At 42.0% G+C, this 12500-nt stretch overlaps 1 protein-coding gene across 2 annotated transcripts in view; it reads right to left on the bottom strand.

Annotated features, from left to right (window-relative positions):
- LOC101860409 overlaps window positions 1–12500 on the bottom strand; it is a 25380-nt gene that overhangs the window by 5610 nt on the left and 7270 nt on the right. Inside the window, exons 3-5 of one of the 2 annotated variants that reach the window (XM_013082089.2) lie at window positions 6064–7765; window positions 4784–5042; window positions 2986–3072 (exon numbers count right to left, since the gene is read on the bottom strand). In XM_013082089.2, the coding sequence (XP_012937543.1) occupies window positions 2986–3072; window positions 4784–5042; window positions 6064–7765 (2048 nt within the window). The remainder of the gene's footprint in view (window positions 1–2985; window positions 3073–4783; window positions 5043–6063; window positions 7766–12500) is intronic. The other variant, XM_035969583.1, reaches the window with a different exon arrangement.

The raw sequence follows: 12500 nt of genomic DNA on the forward strand, positions 1-12500 counted from the left end.
TCACTGAGGAGAGGAGAGAATATGGAGTGTAGAATGACGCAGGGTGGTGAAAGCCGAAAAGAAGCCACCAAGCCGAGAAACCTCCTGTCGACCAGAAAAACCACCAGACTTGGCACCTGGAATGTTCGTACAATGTACGAGGCAGGGAAGACACTGCAGGTTGCAAGAGAGATGGAGGGCTACCAACTTGCTTCAGGGGAAACAGTTCTCTACTCTGGACATCTGGAGGAAAACTCGCCAGCATACAGAAGGAGTAGGTATTCTGTTATCAACACACGCCAAGCGGGCTTTGATAGGATGGAAAGCAGAGCACTAATATCAGCTGAATTCCGTTCAAAGAAGAAAGACATCAACCTTCATGTTATCCAGGGATATGCCCCCACCAATGATAAGGACCACGATGTGAAAGAGACCTTCTACAAAATGCTACAAATTACTATTGAACAGGTTAGAAGGAAGGACATCTTGATTTTAATGGGAGACTTCAACGCTAAGGTAGGCAGTGACAATGTAGGATTTGAGGAAATCATGGGGAAACACGGACTTGGAGTCAGAAAACGAGAATGGAGAACTATTTGCAGAAATATGTGCAACGAATAGGCTCATGATAGGAGGGACTGTTTTCCCACATAAACAGATACACAAATCAACATGGGTGTCGCCAGACCAACAAACTGAAAACCAGATTGACCACATACGTGTCTACAAGAAATTCAGGAGATCAATGAGGGATGTTAGAGTTTACAGGGGTGCAGACATAGCTTCGGACCAAAATCTGCTCATTTCAACAATCCGACTAAAACTAAAGCGAAGACAGAGAATTGTCAATAATCATAGGTACCGGTACAACGTGGACTTTCTGAGAGAGCCATCGTCAAGAGAGGAGTTTAATGTAGCAGTTAAGAACAGGTTCCAAGTGTTGGAAACATTAGGCGAGGATAGCAGCGTGGAAGAAACATGGCAGGCAATAAAAGAAGGCTGGACCACGGTGTGTCAAGAGGTACTGGGGAAACGGAAACGTGAGCACAAGCCTTGGATATCGGCCACCACTCTGAGGAAGATAGAAGACAAGAAAAAGAAAAAGGATCAGGTAAACAGGAGCAAGCCAAAGCCAAGATCCAAGAAGAATACACCAAAGCAATGAAGTCGGCGTATGGAAAGACAAAAGAAACTATGTAGATGACCTAGCGCGCGCGGCAAAGGAAGCAGCAGGGGCAGGAAACATGACAGGACTGTATGAAACCACCATAAAAACTTGCAGGCAGATACAAGAACACAGATGTGCCAGGGAAGGATAAAGAGAGAAAGCTTCTCACAAATCCAGACGAACAGAAAGAACGCTGGAAGGAGCATTTCAAAGAGCTACTGAACAGACCAGGGCCAGAAAAACAGTTTGACATTCCACCAGCAGAGATTGATCTGGGGGTGAGTGAAGAAAAGCCTAGTTTAGGGGAGATCAATGAGGCGATAAGACACAAGAAAGCAGGCAAGGCAGGCGGCCCAGATGGAATTCCCCCAGAAGTTCTCAAGGCATATATCGACACTGCGGCAGGTATTCTTCATGGAATTATTGGCAAGGTATGGGACAGCGAAGAATTTCCACAGGATTGGAGAGAGGGATTGCTCGGGAAACTACCCAAGAAAGGAAACCTGCATGAGTGTAAAAACTACAGAGGAATCATGCTCCTGTCCATTCCTGGGAAGATTTTAAGTCGTACCATACTGGAAAGACAGAAGAAAGCCGTGGATGTAAAACTACGAGAGGAGCAGGCAAGATCATATTATACAGATCAGATTGCAACTTTGAGGAGAATAGTGGAGCAGTCCACAAAGTGGAACTCTTCCCTGTACTTTAACTTTGTCGACTACGAGAAAGCTTTTGACAGCCTAGATAGGGACTCAATATGGAAGTTCATGCGCCACTACGGAATACCTGACAAGTTCGTGAGATTGATCAAGAAAATGTATGAGGGAATGAGTTGCACTGTCCTACTTGGAGAGCAGCAGACAGACTCGTTTGAAATGAATACAAGGGTGAGACATGGATGCCTGCTATCGCTTTTTCTCTTTTTATTAGCAGTGGATTGAATAATTCGACAGACAACATCGGGACAACGCGGTGGCATACAGTGGACCCTTTCCAGTCAGTTGGAAGACTTGGACTTTGCGACGACTTGGCACTTCTTTCTCACAGTCGAGCCCAGATGCAACAGAAAACAGATCGCCTCAGGACCTTCTCCCATAGTGTTGGACTCCATATTCACACGGTTAAAACGAAAGTTCTACGAATGAATCACACTGCAAGGGGCACCATTGGCGGATGTTGAATCTTCCACCTACCTGGGAAGTGTCATTAACAAGGCAGGGGGAACAGACGAAGACATCAGGGGCAGAATCCAAAAGCCAAGAGCAGCATTCATCATTCTCAGAAATATATGGATGTCTAAGGAACTGATATTGAATACCAAGCTGAGGATCTTCAAAACAAATATGAAGACTGTTCTACTGTATGGTTCAGAGACATGGAGGCTCTCAGCATCAACAGCAAGGAAACTGCAGAGCTTCGTAAATGGATGCCTACGAAGGATAGTGGTGATAAAGTGGTACGATCGAGTCACTAATGCTCAACTGTGGGAAAGAACAAGCCAAAGGCCAGTAAAGGAAGACATACAGGTGAAAAAATAGAAATGGGTTGAACACACCCTTAGGAGACCCCCGACAAGCACCATCAGGCAGGCTTTAACGTGGAACCCACAAGGAAAACGTAAAAAGGGAAGACCAAAGATGACATGAAGGCGAGCGGAAATTGAAAAAGCGGGGACATCATGGAAACAGATAGAAAAGGATGCTCGGGACAGGCTTCGCTGGAGTAATGCTGTTGATGGCTTGAGCTCCACTGGGAGTTAAAAAGGGCAAGAGAGAAGAGATGCAATCCCCTTTAAAGATCTTACCCGTAAACTTCAGAATAAGAGAAAAAAAACGAACCTGCGAAGGACGAAGCGAACGAAGCGGAAGTCATCATCAGCATATCCAACAAACACATGAATACCGTAATCCTCCATTTTTGTCTTCCTGAAAGACACATAAAGAGAGATAACTCGTTATTACTGCACGTACTTGTCAAATGTTTTTCCTGAAGGTTAATGATGAGTCTATTAGGTGGCGGGGGGTGGGGGGGGTGGTAGTTTAGAAACATTACCTTTCTAGTGGAAATGTATGTGTTGTTTTCGTCAAGGTTTCTGCTGGCATGCTTGAAGTGTGACGTGGAGAATTTCGTCAGGTTTTTCACGACATTGGTCTTCATTCTCTTCCTGCTCCTTCTTCTCTTCCTCCTCCCTCTCCTTCCCCTCCTCTTCTTCCTCTTCCTCTCCTCCTCTTCCTCGTCATCTCCTCTTCCTCCTCCTCCCTCTCCTCGCTTTTCTCCTTCTCCTACTCTTCCTCCTCCTTCTCTTCCTCACCTTTCTCCTTTTCCTACTCCCTCTCCTCATCCTTCTACATCTCCTCTTCTTTTCCTCCTTATCCTCCTCTTCTTCCTTCTCCTCCTCCTTCTCCTCCCCTTCCTCCTCCTCCACACCACGACAGTTGTAAGAGAGAGGGACAGGAGAAGGAGGGAGAGGAGAAGGAGGAAGACACAGTCACTACTTGCTACTCCTGGTTACGCCACTGGCTAAGTTGTTGTTTACAGACTGGGGAACCAACTGTACCTACCACGGTACAATGATTGTTGCTGAAGTTACACTAACAAACAATTTAGTTATTTACTTATTCCTTCGTCTACATGTCCGTTAAGGCACCAAGGATGATCGGGCAACCACTTGTCTCCATCCTTCTCTATTTTCAGCCTTTCGAAGGGCTTCCCCCAACTTTGAACCTATCCATTCGTTATGTTATCTTACTATTTCATTTTCTATTTGCCTTTCTTTCTACTTCCTTGTGTAGTGCCCTGTAGGATCATCTTCACAAGTCCTGTTGATCTTGTTAGGTGTCTTTACAATCTACCTTTTTTTTTTTCCTTTTTTCATGGATACCTCGTTATAATGGTTTATCCAGATTAAGGATGTGTTGAACACATTTCACTACTTAAATTAAGAATTATAAGGTTTTATCTGACATTTTTTACTGTTTTGAGTTACTAAGACCAAGAGATCAGAGACCAAAATTATGTTTTATCTGCTCTAGAACTTTATGAAAATCGTAAAGGACAAGAAGTTCAAAGAATTGCATACGGAAAAGCTTGACATTTGTGAACCTCAAAAATATTGACTTCAAATTTCTCAAAACTAGGCACTGAGCAGATAGAGCGTTGTAGTTCTGGAGTAGTCTTGTCAATCCCGGACGTGTTTGAGTTCTCCGTCCTCGGCTGTACTTTCAGAGAAAAATAACAACAACAACAACAACAACAACAACCAACAATCAAAAAGGGAAAGCAAAGCACCGCTAAGCTAAGCATGTTATAGTCAACTACAGATGGGTTGATGTCGTTGGGGAAGTGAAAAGAACATCAACTCATCTGAAGTTCAACTTAACCGTTGGGACATGGAAAGCTACGTTAAACTTAACCGTTGGGACATGGAAAGCTACGTTAAACTTGATCGTTAGGACATAGAAAGCTAAGTTCAACTTGATCGTTGGGACATGGAAAGCTACGTTAAACTTGATCGTTAGGACATAGAAAGCTAAGTTCAACTTGATCGTTGGGACATGGAAAGAAGAAGAGGTGCTCGGCAAGAGAAAAAGATATCAACTCAAGAGAGGTCAACACAAGCGGGGTTCACTGTATCACCTGAAACCAGGAGCCAGGATGTTGAGAAAGAACGCCCGCACCGCAGTCCTGAACCGCCGCCACATGTAGACGACCAGAAAACCCACGATAAGGCTTAAGGCCAGGCTGAGAGAGACGAGGAGAGCCGTTTTCCCGACACAGCGACGCCACAACGCCTTGGTCGTGACCAGGTCAGCGGTCCACCGGTCCTGCCCTCTGTCGTCGATGCACGAGTAGTTCCCGGACATGTCCAGCCTCACCCACGTCGTGTGGAGCCAGACTGAGGGAAAAACAAGCAAGACTAGGACAGATCGATAAACAAACAAAAATAGATCTATCAACGGTTGAAAATAGATTGAATGTAGGTGTTTTTACGTCTTCATCGACACAATATAGACGTGTGCAGACAGACTGATGGACAAGGACAAGTCCACAGACATACATAAATCCATCAACGGTTGAAAATAGATTAGATGTAGGTAGGTTTACGCCCCCCCCCCCCCTTTCCATCAACACAGTTTATATGAGTGGAGCCAGGCTGAGAGACAGACAAGGACAGATTAACAAACATACGAAAATAGATTGATCATTGTACGCCCCCATTGACACAATTTAGACGAGTGAAGCCAGACTGCTTTGTTTGTTTGTTGTTGTTGTTTTTTTGTAAGTGTTTTTCGGCACTTACAAATCTGTAAGGTCAAAATATGAGCGCACGTGACACATTAAAACATTTTAATTTGGTTGGAAGGAGGAGGGCTCAAAGGGGAGGGGGAGGGGACAGAGAGTGAAGACAAAACAGGACGACAGAATATGGTTAGAGAGCAGGAAAGGAGGTGAAAGGAGAACATTTTAGAGAAAAAAAAAAGTTATGTTGCTGTCAGGTTTCGAACCCGGGACCTATTGAATGAGAGGCTAACAACTAAGCTCTAGACCACGAGATCCACCAAGCCAGACTGCGAAACGAGGACAGGTCGACAAACATACAAATACAGAATAAACTAGATTGATCAACTGTGATTGAATACTGTAATTGTTCTAACCCCCCCCCCCTATCTTCACAAATTAAACAGACGGTGAAGTTATACTAATATTCAAGATCATGCGGACAAACTAACGACGATCGGTACCGCCAATTGTCTGGTCAACCAATTGTTGTTGTTGTTTTTGTTGTTGTTATTGTTGTTGACGTTGTTGTTGCTGTTGTTGTAGTTGTTGTGGTTGTTATTGCTGTTGCTGTTGAATTGTTGATACCCCACAAGAATGCCAGGCTAATATTATGAAGAAGGCAGCTCTCTACTCACCCAGAAATGGAACCCGTGAACACATACAATATATCGGATTGCCATCCAGCAGGAGAGAAAAGTCGGGTTTGCTTTGAGCGTGTGTGTCTAACGCCGTCCTAGAGGCGATGTCTAAGGAAGAGATTGCGTTTTTGCGCAGGTCCAAGACACTCAGGCTTGGTGTAGTTGAAAGGTCAAACCCTAACGATGTCAACCGATTACTCGACAAAAGTATTGAATTCATTCTCAAGCTGGAAGAAAAAACAGATCTTGGTAATTTATGGAGGTGGTTGTCACGTAGGTCGATGTGTTGGAGTTTTGGCGTTTTCTGCAGCCAACTCTCTTTCAAAAGTTGATCAATAAAATCTCTCTCCCTCATGGCATTTAGTAGAAGAGTCTCCAAATTCGGGAAACTTTGAAGAGGTACAAAGTTTGGACGGCTCGTCACGTGAGATCGTGTGAAGTCCAGCAAGGTGACATTTTCCAACCCTGTCACTGGGCCACACCATTCAACCAAGTGACTGCTGACAATGCGAATTTCTTTTACATTGTGAGCGTCTCTCGCGTGGCAAGCTGGAATGCCTAAATACCCGTGCATACCAACAATAACCAAAGCCCGAAAATGTTTAGGGCATTGAAAAGAAAGACCTCCTTCGAGTGTCACCCCCTTACTTTCTCTAGGAATTCTTATACTTGGCGTTTCATACAATGATCTGTTCTCACTGGATATAGTAAGTATTTCTCTTTCATTTCCATTATTTCGATTATTGTAAAATCGAAACGCATGTGTTTGGGCCAGAGGTTTAGATTTGAGATCAAAGATGTTACTTGTTTTGTTTACAGATGTTCTGACATTCTGAACATTCCTGAACTTGAAATCGTACCCCGGGTCACAAAATTCGTAAGAACTCCACAGCAGCTCCTCTATCGATTCGAATCTTACCGTTTCCAAAATTACACTTCGCCACTGATCCATTTCTCCTACCAAATTCCTGGTAAATTGCAAACTCTTCAGACACCTTCTCAGATTTGCTTTTGCGCTTAGTGCCATGGGCTCTATACCAACCACTTTGGATTGATCCCAAATCAGCTGGGAAAGACATATGTTGGAGAGGTGTTTAAGCGATTCTTTTGTCAACAATCCGTCATGAAAGACGGCCTTTGGAGAGCCATGATGGTGGAGCAAGTGCACTTTATAGAGGGCAATTAAAACCATTCTTTTATTTTCAAAAGGCCATAGACATTTCATGATATTTTGGTTTCCGGTAGCGACATCATGGATTCGAAGAATGTGTAGATTTTGAACATTGGCAAAAATTCCAGTTTCAAAATGCCCTGCGTTGTGTGGGGTCTCTAACACTAATTCTCTCAGAGTCACATCTCTGAGACCTTCAAAACTGCGGTTCGACCCTTTGACAAAGTCATGCGGACAATGTACATACAGGTACGTCAAATTCTTCAGTTTGGAAAACGGTTGGCCGAAGTATATTTCTAGGTCTCCGTCAATTGACAACCTTGTCAGATGCGATAGGTCAGAGAATGGGACAGCAGAACTGGAAGGAGATTCCCGAGTGCCTTCATTTTCCCATGCGTTCCCCTTCAGGTACAAGTTCTCCAAATTAGGAACGTAAGAAAATATGGTCCTGGAGAGACGTCTTGTATAGATATTGTTATTCTCCAGGTTTAATTCCTTCAGCATTCCAAGGCCCCTCAATGCATCCTCCTGAAATAATGTGAGAAAAATATACCTGTGTAAACAGTTTCTGGACGTGTCAACGGTCAGAGCAGTTATAAGGTTATGGGAAACTGTAAGACAAGGAAAGGAAGCAACATTGAAAATACTGCAAGCCGCTGCAAATGTTAAACTGGAGGCCACAGAGTAATAAGCTGAGAATCACCCTACAAAAATTCAAATAGAAAGGAAAGGAACGGGAATGCATAGAAAAACAAGCTCTTCATTCTAAAAAAAAAACAGCTATCAGAAACGACATGAGAGAATTGTACCAGATCACCAAAAGACTGGCTGGAGACTTTGGAAACTCATCTGAGGGACTAGTAGAAAAGAAAGATGGCTCCATGGCAACAACATTAGAAGGTAGGAAAGATCTATGAGCAGAACATTTTAGGAGATTAAAAATAGACCGTCTCACTGCAGCTATTGGAGAGGATTATTAGTGACAGGAAAACAATGTTGCACAATTGTTTTGTCCCGTATTATAGTACTATTTTATCCGGTTTGACAGCCGAAAAACTATCAAAGTTACAAGTACTCTATGAAATGAAGCAGCAATTTTGATAATGAAACAAAATAAATCAGCACACGTAACACCAATTCTGGAAAAACTACACTGGTTGCAAGTAAGAGAAAGGATCAAAATACAAAACTGCCGTTTTCTGTTTTAAATGTATAAATGATACTGCACCTTTTTATCTTAAAATTTCCTGGAATCATATTATCACCCAGAAAGAGCCCTTAGATCAGCCTCTAACAATCTAATTTTTTTTTAAACTCTTAAAGGGGGGGGGGGGCTACACCCCCAAAATCAAAATTCGGCTCAAAATCATGGAATTTGAGTTGTAGCCATTTTTAGCTTCCTCAGCCTCTCCTACAACTATTTCATGGCATAAGAACCCCCCAAAAATTGTATTTATTCCCATACCGGGCATGTTTGTAACCACCATTTCTTCTTAAAGTCAGTATTTTATTTTTCTTTATTGGCCGTTTTCTCAAAATGCTACTTTTGTCTATACTTTTTTGAATAACTCCACCATTATTCATTCAATCTTCATGAAATTTTCACAGAATGAAGAAAAGAGGTAATGCTAAAAATTTGTCTGTTGATTTTTGATATATGGAATAGATTTTTGTTGGTGGTGTCTGGAGTGTGGATTTTCACGGATTTTTCGCAAAATTGAATGCTACCTCAGAAAAAAATTCATTAAAAATTTTGTAATTCGTTTAGGAAAAAAACAACAGACAAAATTTTAGATCTAATGTTTGTAAACACGCATGCAAAAAAAAACAATCAATTTCCATGAGTGATAAGTGCGGTATTCATTACGTAAGACATGTCAATAAAATCCAATATGGCGGCGTATCCATGGAAACGAAACTTTTTTCTCAAATTTGATTGCGGATTTCAAGACTCCTTACTATGCTTTTTATATGTGTGAAATGTGGTAAAATTCGGTCCAGTAATAAGCGAGATAGCCTCCAGGTGTAGCCCCCCCCCCCCCCCCCCCCCTTAAGCAAAATTACAAAACATACGGTGAGCGTTCCTGTGTGTTCTTGGTCCCCATGTGTGGAACCAACTACCTTATAAAATAAGATGTTTACATTTTCAAAAAACAGCTGAAGCACATTTTATGCACAAATACATATCTGCCATAATGATGACCTTTTTTAGATGCATGTGTATGCCAGGCTGCGAGACTGAAGAAAAAGCGTGTGAAAATGAGAGGAATATATATATACATATATATATATATATATGTGTGTGTGTATATATATTTATGTATATATATATATATATATAGAGAGAGAGAGAGAGAGAGAGAGAGAGAGAGAGAGAGAGAAAGAGAGAGTGTGTGAGAGAGAGAGAGAGAGAGAGAGAGAGAGAGAGAGAGAGAGAGAGAAGAAGAAGAAGAGAGAGAAAGAGAGAGAAAGAGAAAGAGAGAAGGAGAACGGAATTATTTTTCTATTTATAGAGAACGAATGTTTTAATGAATGTTTCTAATTATTCAATTTTCAATTTTATTGTGACCGTTCGTGAATGTTATTGCATTGTATATTTTGAACGTATTGCCAAGCTCACTGCGACACTGTTTTTCTCACAACGATTTTTATACATACTTACTTTTACTTTTTACTTTTCCATCCTCTGTTGCCGTTAAGCGTCGAGGGGAGATGCAGTTTTCTATGGTAGGCCAGCTCCGCAGCTCTTTCAGTTGTGATGTTATGTTTTCTTAGGGTTTCCTTGACACCCTCGATCCACCTTTTGCGTGGCCTTCCTCTTCCTTTATAGCCTGAGTGCTTGGTGTTGTAGGCTCTCGAGGCTGGCTGGTCAGGTGACATGCATAACAGGTGGCCAAACCATTTTATCCTCTGTCTTTCTATGCAACGCAGGCGGGACTCAGTGCCGATAGCTGCTCTTACTTCTTCATTTCTCTGCCTGTCTCGTCTTGTGATGTTAAGGGTTTTGCAGAGACATTTCATTTCGCATGCGGTGATTTTGCTTTCATGGGTTTTGCTAAAGGTCCAGGTCTGGCACTGATAACATAATGTTGGTATAAATATTGAGGTGATGAGCTGCCTCTTTGTGTCCATGGAGATATTTGGATGAGATAGGAGGGATGCGAGCTGGTAGGTGACAGCGTTGGCATTTTGAGTTTGCATTTCTCTTTCTCTGTCTATGGACCCGTTTTCAGAAAAAGTGCTGCCAAGATATTTAAACTTCTTTATCTGTTTCAGCTGTTTATTATTGACATGGATGTTCAGGGGACTATGGTTTAGGCTCATTTTCATAACTTCTGTTTTTGATGTGCTTATTTTCATGTTGAATTTTTCACATGTATTGTTTAGTTCGATAGTGTGATTTTGGAGGCTTTGTTGGCATTGATGAATTAGACATTGGTCGTGTGCGAACAGAAATTCATTTAGGCTTTCTGGGCTTTGGTTTGCTTCTTGCGTTATAGTGTCCATATATATTATAAACAGGAGGGGAGATAGAACGCATCCCTGTCGTACTCCAGATCTTACTTTGAACCAGTCTGTATTTCCTTCCTTCGTTCTTACTGAGCTTCTGCTGTTGGTATATAGAGCTCTGACATTATCTAACAATTGTCCTCTGACGCCATAATTTTCGAGTGTCTTCCAGAGTTTTGCATGGTTTACTCTGTCAAAAGCCTTCTCCTGGTCTATAAAGACGATGTTGGATTCTCTGTTGTGTTCGATTGTTTTCTGGCATATCTGCCGTAATGCGAATACGGCATCCGTGCACCCTCTTCCCTTTCAGAATCCAAACTGATCTTTGCTCAGATTTCTCTCTACAATAGGTCTTATGCGCTGCTCTAGTATCTTTGCATATATTTTTCCTGAGTGGCTTAACAGTGAGATGCCTCTATATGTTGTGCAGTCGCGTTTGTTGCCCTTTTTTCCATAATGGTACCACTATGGCTTTCTGCCAGTCTTCTGGGCATTTTCTTTGTTCCCAGGCTCTGTTGAAAGTACGCCTCAGCCACAGTATACCGGTGTTTCCACAAGCTCTTATGGCTTCCGCTGTGATGTCATCTGGTCCTGGGGCTTTGTTCTTGGGGCTTTTCTATTTTACTGTGGAGTATTGGTGGTTCTGTTTGATCTCCATATGATGGTTGGGACTCTACTTGTTGTCTGTGGCAAGCGTCTTGGTTGAGCAGTTCTTGGAAGTAATTTTCCCATCTTTTCTTAATTGCATGTTTGCCGAGAATGGCGTTTCCCTCTATATCACTTATAATGCATGTCGGGTTGTATGGGTCTTTCCTTTTCCGCATGCTCTTCACACTTTTATAAAATTCTCTTGGGTTTTCCTTGCAGATGTTGGTCAGTTTCTCGCCATGTATTTTCCATGCATTTTATTTAGCATTTTTTAAATGATTCTTTTGGTCTCTCTTCTCGCTTTCCTGTTTTCTATATTCTTCTTCGGTCTTTGACTTCTGCCATTTCTTGAATTTTTTCTTTTTCATTCTAATTGCTTCTTTGGTCTCATCATTCCACCAGCATGTTGTTCTGTCTTTGTTTACACTTATTCGTTGGATGCATCAACAGTTTTTTAGTATTTCTGACAGGGATTTTTTAAATATTTGTCATTCGTCTTCTATGTCTTTGATCTCAGGTGACAGTTTAAAGTACTCCTCGGTAATGTCATCCTCGACTGCTTTCTCGATGTCTGGTTCTTCCAATTTTCTTAGGTTAGTCAGTCGTGGTTCTCCCCTGTTCTTCTTTGTTTGCTTTACGTTGTTGGTTGTGAGAGTAAGTATCACAGGTCTGTAATCCGTGTAGATTTGTAGTTTGGAACCGCTCTCGAATCTTTGGCTGCATGTCTTTGTTTTCTGCACATCAGGGTGAAATCAATTTGTGATGCATGGTTCAGGTCACTCCATTTGTACCAGGTCTTGATTTGGCTTTGTCTATTTTAGAAAAATGTGTTCGTAATCATCATGTCGTGCTCAGCGCATAGGTTTAGTATCATTTCTCCATTGCTGTTGCAGTCTGTATCTTTATCGCTGTGGGGTCCCAAGTATTCTTTCCAAGGGGTTCTTCTTGGTCCAACTCTGCCATTTAAATCTCCCAAGATAAACATATCTTCTTTGTTCTTGATGGTGTTAACATGGTCCCTCAGGTCTTGGAAATATGATTATCTTCCTCTGTATAGCTGTCGTTACAGGGAGCGTATGTTTGGATGTACGTTGTTGTTTTGCCA

Source organism: Aplysia californica, unplaced genomic scaffold, assembly GCF_000002075.1.
Source record: "Aplysia californica isolate F4 #8 unplaced genomic scaffold, AplCal3.0 scaffold00158, whole genome shotgun sequence".
Lineage (NCBI taxonomy): Eukaryota > Metazoa > Mollusca > Gastropoda > Aplysiida > Aplysiidae > Aplysia > Aplysia californica.